This window comes from Vombatus ursinus, unplaced genomic scaffold, assembly GCF_900497805.2.
Source record: "Vombatus ursinus unplaced genomic scaffold, bare-nosed wombat genome assembly UNPS02014799.1, whole genome shotgun sequence".
NCBI lineage: Eukaryota > Metazoa > Chordata > Mammalia > Diprotodontia > Vombatidae > Vombatus > Vombatus ursinus.
This window is the reverse complement of record NW_020954577.1, coordinates 11,953,785-11,966,045: the sequence shown is the minus strand read 5'-3', so window position 1 is coordinate 11,966,045 and position 12,261 is coordinate 11,953,785. Positions and strand designations below refer to the sequence as shown.

Here is a 12,261-nt window from a genome sequence, read left to right as displayed (position 1 = left end):
AGAGGCCCTGGCATTTGAGTTGCTTTGAAATCTGGCTCTGCCACTCCCTGGGATGTCCTCCCTCAGGACCTGGATTAGTCTGAGACTTCTTCCAGTGTAGCTCCAAATCTTATGCTCCTAATTTGTTCTTTTCAGTCCTACTGATTGTAACTTACTCCATACACTTCCATGGCACCCTAGTGACCTGGAAAAGTGAGCATACCTGCCCCAATACTTACAGTAGCTTCCATTTAGGGAGTGATCCAATGGGTTCCCAGGGATATTCTTTTTTACTAACTTTTCAGCTGATGGCTTTGCATCCCAAATATGGAATTTCCAAAGAAATACTCCAAGAAAACCCCATTTTTATTCCTGTATCAATTGATGAAAAGCCAGAAAGACCCACTGAGCTTAGAGGAGTTTTGTCTAATGGAGTTTTGAGGTACTCGGTGATGTTGAGACTTACATCAAAATGCCATTTTAATTCCTCTGAATTATATTTAGAATAAACAGCTAATGCACTTGAAGTAATTCATAAATACAGAGCTAATCCACTCTGATTAGGAAAATCCCTTACATGAGGAAGAAGGCATAAATATCTGCAGTAGAAGTGGTCAGTGTGTAAAAACACGGGCCTAAGATCCACACACTCATTTCAACATGGTTGAAAATTCCTCTGAAAAGATTTGTCATGAGATTAAAAGTGATCTTTATCATAAATTAATATTTAGCTGAACTACTGACACTCTCATAAGTGCCACCCCACCCCAGGTCTGCTCTCTCCTTCTTTAAACTGTTCATAACTACAAACATCCTGAGCACAGAAAGTTACAACATCCAATGTTGTGGAACCTGAGATGCCTTTAGTTTTCCACGATATCCTGAAACAGTTATCAAGATTGCTTTTCTTCTAACATCCAGAAGCCTGGGGGAAAAAAGAGAAAAAACAAAACAAAACAAAAACAAAACAAAAACAAAAATACCACTCTATGAATTCAGCCCATCCTTCCCGGGATTTCCTAGGTCTCTTGAAATGTGAATAAGATTCAAGAATGTTCTAAAGAAAACAAAATCTCGGCTGGAGAGGACTTGTTTGTGTTCTAAGTTCACAAATCTTCCCCTCAATCCCAACCTTAAAACACTTTCATCTAAAATAAATCCAGTTGCCAAGGCAAGCCATATTCCTTTATCACCAAATATAAATATGGGAAGTCATAAGGAACTCTCTTAAGCCTTCATCCTGTATTTTGTTGTCCAACTTCCCACCCACCCAGGACAAGCTTCTTAAAAGCATCCAAAATACTCCTAAATATACTTTTAAGCCAAGTATACATGGTTTATTCAGAACCTAAGAACAAAACCCATACTCAGCTGGGTCATTTTACCTGGGAAAGGGGGTCAAATTTAAAATAGAGGATTATTGGCAGACCTAGCATTACCTCCAAGAAATAAGGCAGCACAGGCTTGATATTCTACTTGTATTTTTGTTACAATGAATGTAAAAACCATTCCTATGTCATGGGCTTACAAAATAGGTGGCAGTCCAGATTTGGCCTGCAGGCCATTGTTTGCCAACCTCTGCTCTATTTAGTGTCTAAGTATAGAGTAAGTCTTTTGTCAACATGAGCATCAGTGGTTAAAATGTTACCTGACTCATATTCCACAATGATCGTGTAGCTCATCATCTATGGACTGTGTCTATGTAGTTATTGGAACGTTTGGTGTTCAAAGACTATTCCTTGTATTTCACTAGAGAGGTAGAGTGCTGTACAAGCAGCTGCTCAAACACGGATCTGGGGTGGCCACCCTTCGCATGTTCAGCTTCCAAAGAGCTGATTTCACAGATTGGGGGGACAGAGGGAAGAGCAGGCAGCTTTAGTGAAATCCCCAGACTCTTTAAGGTATCTTCAAAATCATGTGTTCAATGTAGCCAGAACAGAGTTATCATCTTTCCAACTAAATTCCTCCCCCTGGTATGACGGATGGCGGTGTCACGTATGCTTAAGATTTTAAAGTCAGCTGCGACTCTTAGTATCATAGATTTAGAAACAGAAGGGATATTCAAGGTCACCTAGTGCAAATCTGTCATTTGACAGTTGAGGAAAATGAAGCCCAGGAGAATAAGTTGAATCACCTAAGTTCATATGGGGAGAAAGCGTCAGAATTAGGATAGAACTCCAAATCTTGAATTCCTTCTACTGCCAGACTTCACTCCCATTTCCCTCCTTTGTACATCCATTCAGGCACTAAGCCTTGTCAACTCTATTTCTGTCATAGTTTTCATACCCATTTCGACTTTCTGATTTCCACGGGGGCCACCTTACTACAAGCCCTCATCTCAAGCATATTGAGAGAAAAAGGAGAATCACAAAATGCATAGGACCTTTTTTTTTGGAGGGGGGTGGCTGATAAAGGATACATAGATAGATAGATAGATAGATAGATAGATAGATAGATAGATAGATGGTCAGATAGATGGTAGATAGACAGATGGGCATATAGACAGAAGAAAGATGGAAGGAAGAAAAGGGGGAGGGAAAAAAGGAAGGAAGGAAGGAAAATGGTAGAACATATATTATTTACTCTGTTCCAGGTATTATGCTAAGCATTGCATATACAAATATTAGCAAGACAATCTCTATTATGAAAGAACTTATATTGTAAAGAGGAAGATGATAGACAAAAAGGGAGCTGGAAATTTAGGAGTGAGGGTGTGGGAAAGGTTCTGGAGTGGATGCAAGGAAGCGAGTAGGGAGGAAGAAAAGAAGCCCTGAGAGTCTAGTCATAAGCAAAGTAGAACATGGCTGGTTCTATCATGAAATTGTGGGGAGGAAGGCAATCACCAATCAGGAAAACTACTCACTTCTTAGTGTATTTCTGTTTTCTCTGAAAAGGAGAATGACTTTTACACTATAAAATGACAGAACAAAAATACACACAAGGATGTGATTCTCAAGATAAGGAAAGAGATAGTAAGACAGCACATGCCCTGCCCCCTTGAGGAACTCAGGGCACCTGGCCCAGATGAACATGAGAAATGGCAGACATAACTGCTGAGTCACTAGAAGTGATGCTTGAAAATCATGGGAAATGAGAGAAGTGCTCCAAGATTGGAGAAGGGTGAATAGTACCCCTATTTTCAAAAAGGGAAGAGAACAGAGTTTGTATACTATAGGCTGGTGAGCTTACCTATGATTCCTGGGGAAGATCTAGAAGTGATCATTAAAGAGATGGGTGGGGAAGAGCTAAGAAAGGATGCAGGGATTCTAAAAGAGATAGTGTGGCTTCTTCAAGAGAAAGTCACACCAAAGTAACATTTCCTTTTTCTGACGGGGTTATTAAACTGGTAGAAGAGAATTCTGTAGATATAGTTTATCTGTATTTTAGTAACTTTTGATAAAGTAACTGAAGCTGGTCTTACGGAAAAGATGAAAAGACCTGGATTAGATTTTAAGAAATCAGATGGATACAGACCCGGTGGTACGGCTGAACTCAAAGAGCAATTGCTAGTGGGTCAATGTCAATAATGTCAGCATCACAAGCATCCAGTGAAGGACACCTGCCCTTTAACATCATCAATGACTTAGATAAAGACATATATGGTATTGAAGTGGTGCCAAGCAAGGAGACATAGTCAACACAGTGAAGGACAGTGTCAGGATCCCAAAGCAATCTGATAGGCCTGAGCATCGGACTGAATCTAATAAGTGAAATTCAATGGAGATGAATGCACTTAGGTATTAAAAACCATCTTCACAAATATAAGATGGAGGTAGGAGTGGGTAGACAGCAGCTGTTCTGAAAAGGGTCCGGGGGGATTTTAAGCTCCATGTGACTTAGCAGTATGATATGGCTGCCAAAAAATCTAATGTGAACTTAAGCTGCGTTGAGAGTGTCAGAACTCCCAGGAATAAGAAAGTGCAGCCCCACTGCTCTGCACCATCACCAGACCTTATCCTGTTAAGTTCTGGGCACCACTGTCTAAGAAGGACATTGATAAGCTGGAAAGTGTCCAAAGAAGGGCAATTGGGATGGAGAAGGGCCTTGGTTCCATGATATACAAGATCAGTAGAAGGAACTGGATATGTTTTCCTTGGAGAAGAGCCTAGGGGGGTGGGTAGGACTTATAATAGCCGCGTTCAAGTGTTTGAAGAATTGTCGTGTGGAGAGAGGATTAACTTGGTTATGTTTGACCCCAGAGGGTTTAGATGGAGCTCATGAACAAATGTGTGAAAATTGCAAAGCAGCCAATTTCATCCTAGGCACTCTTCCACATCATCTGCAATTTGATGTCAGGAACTACTTCCTAAGCATCAGAGCTGCCCAAAAGCAGAACAGGCTGCCTTCATAGGTGATAGTTTTTCTCTTGGCGGTCTTCAGTAGGGGGCTAGATGATTGTATGATTCTTGGAACTTTTATTACAGTTCCTCACCAAATCTGCTTCTTCCACTATCAGGCCATCCAATGCATCAAGTTGATCATCTTAAACATGATGTTGACATTCAAGACTCTCCGCCAACAAGTTCTTTCTTATCTTTCTAAATTTGTCTCCCATGATTCCTCTTTATGCCCTATGAGTATAATGGTTTAAATGAATACACCATTTAAAGACAATAGGGCTGAAGTTCAATTCAAACACCAACGTAGTCTCCAAAGGAATGACATTAATACTTGTTTCCTTCCTTCAATAACTGTTCTTTTTTTTTGCCTTTGTATCCCCAGTGCCTAGCACATGGGTGTATATGTAGCAGGCATTGAATCAATGTCTGTAAATTGATTAAAGATTATTGTGAAGAAATGGTCAACTATTAAAAGTACTCAATGAACGTGTGACAGGACAATGATGGAGATCTATGTTTGTTAGAGAACAGGAAATCTCCACCAACATCCTGTTACAAATGAAAAGCTTCATGTGTGTGCCCTCAGTCTCAATAGCTAAAGGCAGTGTGCTGAGAGGGGTAGTGGCAAGAGCCACTGTCAATGGATTTGAAATATCATGGAAAATGGGAAAGGTATCATGGGATTGGAGGAGGTCAAAGGTCCCAATTTTCATAAAAGGGAATAGAACAGAATCTGTTAATGTTGAGACAGAGAGCTTGACTTCAATTCTTGGTGTAAAAAAAAGATGTAATCAATTATTAAAGAGATTGTGGATAATACCTAGAAAAGCAAACAGTGACCACAAAGGGAAAAAGGAATTCATCAGGAACAAGCGAGGCCAGAATACATTCATTTCTTTGGTTAACAGGATGAGTGTTACTAGTAGATGCAGAGGAAAGCAACACATATAGTTAGGTTAAGTTCTACTGGCCTTGCAATCAGAAGAATTTAGATTTCAATTTCACTCCTGATGCTTTATAGCTACACAACTGTAACTGGCAGCAAGTCACTGGGCCTCTGAATCCTCAGTTTCCTCACCTTCAAATCTGGTATGAGAACTGCAACAAACTACTGCTCACTGAGCTGCCATGAGGGATGGAGATGAAGGGGATAAGAGGACCCTAGAAGTAGAGAGCGAGGGAAGCTGGGGGCATTGAATGCAAACTCTTTTGGGTAGTTAAAGAAACTGAGACCTAGAGAGGTGATGATATGTTTGTGTGTAGATGATTGTGTATATGTATAAATGTGTATGTATACATACGCACACCTCTGCACACACATATATAAATATGTGCGTAAATGTGTGTATATGTATGTATGTGTATATATGTGCATATATATATATGAACATCTTAGGGTATAATAGATGTGCTTATGAATAATTATGTATAGTGTGTGCATATGTGCATGTATATATATTTTGATATATACATGTATATAGACAATCCATTACATATGATTCATACACATGGATCACTTTATCCACATATTTTGTTGTTATTCAGTCATTTTCCAGTTGTGTCCGCTAGAGATTTTCTTGGCAAAGATACTGAAGTAGATTGCCATTTCCTTCTCTAGCTCATTTTATAGATGAGGAAACTGAGGCAAACATCATTTAGTGACTTGCCCAGGGTAACACAGCTAGTAAGTGTCTGAGACCAAATTTGAACTCCCAAAGTTGAGTCTTCCTGAGTCCAGGCCCATCACTTTATCCACTACACAAACACTAGCTCCCTTTACACATATATAGGTGGATATATGTATATATATAGGAAATTCATTGTTTTTCATTTAAAAATCAATATGTGTCTATGTATATAAATGTGCATGTTTTAATTTAATTATGTAATTATTAATATGTATGAATTACTTCACATGTGTATAACTATATCTATATTTATAGAGATTTACTTGATAATTGTTAGTTATCAGACATAGATAGCCTTGCTTAACTATTTTGAGTACTACTGAAAGGTTCATTTTATTGGAAAACTAATTTTCCATATAAATAAAATGCAGTAATAAATGTGTTTATTGTTCAGAGATAGGAATACCCAGCATATCCCAAATCTGATGCAACATGGAACTAAGTCATTCCTTCAGTCATGCAGCCTGGGTCCACACTCTCAGTAGGAAGATTAAAAAGTGTGTTTTGTTTTTGTTTTTGATTTTAAAGGAAGTGGGGTCTCTAGAGATTCTTATTTGGAGTGAAAAGAAAAATCTTTTCTATCTATCAATGACAACCAACCATGCATTCGACAGCAAGTAATTAAAATGGTTTTATTTGTCATGTCCTTGTTAAGGGAACAAGATTTTTTCCCCAAAACACGAAAAAAATAAACCTAATATTTGCACATGATCTAGCCCACTCTCCCCTGCCTCAAAAACAAAAGAAAACTATTCTTCCTCTGAGACGTGGAAGGATGTTTCTCTCAAAACGTCCAAGCAGTTCACCAAGATCAAGGCCCCAGTTAATTCTCGCCAATGCTTGGTCACAGGGTTTTTCATTCTGTCCAAAGCCAGTTGTAAATCTTGCAACACGTTCTGGTAGCTTTCTCCATAATGTGCTCCCCAAGTATAGAGGAAATCATATGCAGGCTTCCACATCATCTGCAAAGAAAAAATGGAGAAGTTGTTGAATGAGAGCCTGGGTACCAGTGGGAGCAGAAGAAAGCAAGGCCTCTTGGGAGACTTGGAAGATGGAGACAAATTAAAATTCTAGCCAACTGGAAACGTCTTTGTCTTCTAAAAATGGATGATTTAGGAGTAAATAGTGGCCTGATACAGCAGAGATGCTACAATTACAGCTTTAAAGAGAGCCTAATATATTTAGGGAGTCCATTTCGAGTTGATATATCTTCGTGCTTATCCAGAGCTGGTAGGAATTCTCTCATTTAAGCGTGGCCGTGTTTTGGAGGATCCTTAGACTCAGAACAGCCTGGCCTCCAGTCTAGTTCCTGCCACGTGATCACTGTGTGCTCATGGCCTTACCTCTTAAGGTACTAAGCACTTCTCTGTGATTAGACTTGAATTCAAGTCTTCCTCTGAAGCACAACAGCTATGTGAGACTGGGCAAGTCACTCAGCCTCCCACTGACACTGGCAGGCACCTCTCTAGAATCAACAGACATACTGCAAATCTGTTTTGCAGATTGCAGAATTGAAAAGTCTCCACAGAGATAGATATGCAGGTCCAAAAATAAAAGAAAAAAATAGTAATTATGCACACCTTGCATGTCCACGTTTCACACATAAGAGGGCTTCATAGGGGTAGGTGTGATGGATGTTAAGTGCAGCTTTTGTGTTATTCAATCAATGGCTTTTGAAATAGACTGCCTTTGTGGTGTGGTGTCTTAGACTGTCTAGGAGCCCTGCCCTTTCCCTACCAAATCTCTTGAGGGTGCTGTATAAAGGTACTTAATATTTCACATCATTTTATCCAAACACAATTCAACAAATAAAGTAAACATTCAGTTGGATTTGGCCAAATGAAAGCGATTCTCCGATTCCCTAATAACAAGGGATGGATGCCTGTTATCCCAGAGGGGGATCAAAGGACTGCTTTGAGCCCCCTCCCCCTCCAGGGGGCTCTGGCCCAGCACCTGACCAGGCCAATGACATCACGGTTTCCATAGTGATCTGATGGCGTCAAAGAAGAACCTCACACACCAATTGAGGATGTCATGGTAACCACGGTAACCAGACTTGCAGCAAGGAGAGAGAGACAAAGACGGGCCAAATAAGACAAATTGTAAAATATGAAAAGAAAAATAATTCCAAATGCATGCTCAGGGGACAAGAACTGGATGACAGAAAGATCCCACAAGCCAAGTAGTTAGAATGCAAACTTTATTACTGATGCTTCTTTGGGTTCCCTCATCTAATTTGCAGATATTTGCGCCACTTGCAAAATGCACACATTCCAAAACCACAGAAGTCAAAATATGTGAGGTGCCCCTCCCAAAACAGAGGATCTATTAACAGAAAAGGAAAAAGAGATGTAAACCACAAACATCACGAACCCTAGATCCCAGGGTCTTACATACAATCTAGCCCACTAGATCCTCACAGCTGCTTCCATGGTTTAGAGGCAGAAAATAAGCCACTCGGGGCACACTGCTGGTGTAAATGGCCGGACCTGAGTTCTTCGCCTGACTGCTGATGCACCACACTCCATGGTAGTGTCTCTGCCCCACAGAGAGCACTGATGCCATAGGCCTGGCTCAGAGCCCATTTGGGGAAATGAAGAGAACAGTGGACAGCAATAAAAAGTCATCCCACTAATTGAGACCCAATGTAAATAGGCCATCTTGTAACCATGATCTTCAAAGGAACAGTACAAGACCATAATCATTCATTAACATTACATGAATTAAATTCAATGGTTTAAATCAAACTATAGGTATAAAGAAATTATAGTATTACTAAGTATTTTCTGTATTTGCCAGGGAACAACATTGGGTCATATTTTCTCGTTTGTAGATTTTGCAAGTTCTAGTTACTGATTTGTCCCACTTGACTACAGGAGGGATGAAGAATCTTTCTCTCCCCAACTTGAAGGCAGTGTCCTGAAGGAGTTAGGCCCCTCTCTTTCTTGTTTATAGATTTTTTTCTAGAAGTAGCCCTGAGTAATTTGATTAAACCCACTCATCTGGATAAGGACTTGATGGAATAATTCAGAAGAGAGCTACAACTCCCCAGGGCTCAGAACAGTGCCTGGGCACATAGGAGGCACTTAATAAACATTAATTGATGGATAGATGGATGGACAAATTGAAGATGAGTTGTTCAACTTCACTAGTAAAGGGAACATACCCACCAGGAGTTCCCCTACTCCAATGAAAATATACAAACAAAAAGTGTAGTGATTCTGGGCGTACGGGTGCGGAAGAGAGACATACACCTTGATAATAAGCAACAGTTAACAACAGACGCTTCACTGGTGGAGGTGGGGAAGTCAATATTCTGTGATCATGTTATTATTTTAATTTTAATATTCTTGGGACCAGAGGGATTCAATGTTTGCCAGTTTAGTGCCTTTTGTACCTTTACAGGTTCCCGCAATTGGACAGTACAATGGTTTCTGGTAGGAGGAGCTGCCTCTGCACTAATGTGGCAGTAGCACATGTAAGAGTGTGCCCCTTGTTTGTTTTGGGGGTGGTATAGTGAGAACTGCATGACAGGAAGTAAGGAGAGACCCTGGGTTCAACCTCTCTGAACCTCAGTTTCCTTATCTGTAAAAACGGCATAATAGCAGCGCTTTCATTGCAGAATTATTGTGAAGATCCAATGAGATAATAGAGATAAAACACTTTTGTAAATCTGAAAGAGTGAAAAAAAACAGAGACAGAAAAAGACAGAGACAGACACACAGGGAGAGAGAGAGATAGCAAGAGAGACAGTCAGAGAGAAAAGATATTAAGAGACAGAGAGACATACAGAGATAGAGACAGACAGACAGAGGCAGAGAGAAAGAGGAGACTGGGAGAGACAGAGACAAAGAGAGAGATAGAGAGAAGAGAGAGATTGAGAGACAGAGACTGAGACACACAGAGACAGAGAGATAGAGAGACAGCAAGAGACACAGAGAGACAGAGGCAGAGAGAGAAGACTCTGAGAGATACTGGGGAGATCTGGCTCTGTGATTCCATTTGAGTCTATCTTTCTTACTGGATCTTTCCCAGTGTTCGGTGCTGAGGAATGCTAATATGCTTAGTGATTTGCCCAGGATAGCATAGCCAATATGTAGCAGAAGCAGGATTTGAATTCAGGTCTTCCTGATTCTGTGGCCAGTCACTGTCCATTGCACAATACTGCCATGCTATATAGTTATAAGCCATTATCATTATCACTGTTGTATGACACTGACATAGAGATCTTAACTAAGGTTTTCAAATCACAATATTTTCAAGTTGGCAGAGATCTTAGAATCTATCTGGACCAGCAGTTCATAACCAGGGCTCTGTCAATTTTTAAAAATATATATTTGGATATAGTTTCCTTAGCAATCCTACTTTTTTTTTATTTTATGCAACTCAAAGTATTATTCTCTGAAGGGCTTCGCAGGCTACATGAGACTGCCAAGGATTCCATGACAAACAAGAAAGTTAAGAACACTTGCTCTAGCCAAACCCAAGCTAATAAGAGTCCTCTCTACCACCCTGAAGACAAGCAGGCAAACAGCAGCTGTCTCACAATCTCCGTGGCAGAGGAGCCATGGCCACCAAAGAAGCCCATTGCACTCACTTCTAGGAGGTCTTGTCACGAGAAGGATTTTTCTCCCATCAAGCGCATGTCTCAAGCCTTTCTCTAACTTCCATTCATGATCTTAGTTAAAGGGGACGAATATGCTGTGTCTTTACTTGTAAGATTATGTTTGTTTATTTTCCCAGGAACACTGTGGGGTAATGTTTGTGATATTATTCCTAGGGAGACAATGTGACTAAGGTATCCTCCTAATTGCCTGAAGATATGATTTGAAACCCCTTACAGGAAGAGTTCAGTAATAGGAGAGCCAAAGATGGGGATGAGACTGCCTGGTCAGCCTCAAGATTCCTACCTACTGCTCAGAGATGTTGATGATGATGATGATGAGGAGGAGGAGGAAGGGAAAGAGAAGAAGGGAGGAAGAGGAGAAGTAACATTTATGTAGCATAGTAAGGTCTTCAGAGAGCTTTACAAATTTCACCTCATTTTATTCTCTCAAGCCAGTAAGAAAGTAACTATTATTATCATCCCCGTTTTACAGATGAGGAAAGTGAGGTTGAGAGAAGTAACTTGCCTAGTGTCACACAGGTGAGAAATGCCTAAGGAAGGATTTGAACTCATTTCCAATGCTCTAACCACTGTACCACCTATCTATCACCAAGAACAACAGGAACACATTATTTTTAATTCAGGTATGGTCTTATTTCTCTCTTTTTTTTTTGTATCCCAAGTGATGAGCTCAGTGACTGGTATATAATAGGTGCCTAAAAAGGCTTGTTGAATTAAAGGTTGCTGAAGTCCAATATGATGTAAAAGCTCTCACTGTTCCTGGTCCTTCCAAGGTATCGATTTCAAAAGTCATCGTCTATAACCATATTACACATTTTTTTTTAACCTCGGTGCTATATAAACCTAAAGGTAAGAAATCTACTCTAGTAAAAGATTTCGCCTTTCTTCCCTGGGGGCCTCAGGCTACTAAGAGAGATTCTAAGCCCAGTGGAGCACTGTAGCAATCTGGCCCACGGCACTGGGCCAAGGTGGCAGCTTCATTATCATGCTCCATCATCTCTGACATGAAAGATCTATGTTATCCAATTAGTTCCTAGTGTATGGAGCCAAGATTGCTTCAGTCAGAGGCAGAGGAGATGACCACAGGTGACTTCCCCTGGGGAGAAGGACTTGACATCCTTCTCATTGCTTCCACAGCTGCTACAGGAATGGCTCAGAATAGAAAGGCCCTGAGGCACCTTCCCTTCTGCAACAGGCTGAGCCTCTGCTCCTTCCGTGAAATATGCACAGGTGATATAGACGGTGCAAATCCTAGATTGGGGAAGACTGGATGGCCATTTCTCAATCTCACCATTTCTAACAAAGGCAACAGGAGGTTCACAAACAACATAGCATCCCAGTGGGAAGTGTCTCAACTGGCATCTGGCTGATGCCATGGGTGATAGAGCTGTGTGGACACCCATCTGAGTGAGACCCCCTGCCCAGACCAGCTCTGGGAAGTCCAAAGAATGATGGATGGGAAAATCAGGTGGAGTTTCTGAGGGGGTCAGAGCCCCAAGCAGGACCCAACATCTAACTTACTTTGGGGCATTCAGAGAACGAATCATACTCAGATGAGTGCCTTGGATGATGAACCTCATTATCATTATTCATAATCACATCAAAGTCAATCACCTCAGCCACAGCA

The 12,261-nt window shown here is 40.7% G+C and overlaps 1 protein-coding gene across 1 annotated transcript in view; it reads right to left on the bottom strand.

Annotated features, from left to right (window-relative positions):
• Positions 1-6,623: 6,623 nt before the first annotated feature.
• Positions 6,624-12,261, bottom strand: part of MACC1 (MET transcriptional regulator MACC1) — an 89,311-nt gene continuing 83,673 nt past the window's right edge. Inside the window, exon 11 of the mRNA XM_027872567.1 lies at positions 6,624-6,969. Within this exon, the coding sequence (XP_027728368.1) occupies positions 6,757-6,969 (213 nt within the window). The 3' untranslated portion in view covers positions 6,624-6,756. The remainder of the gene's footprint in view (positions 6,970-12,261) is intronic.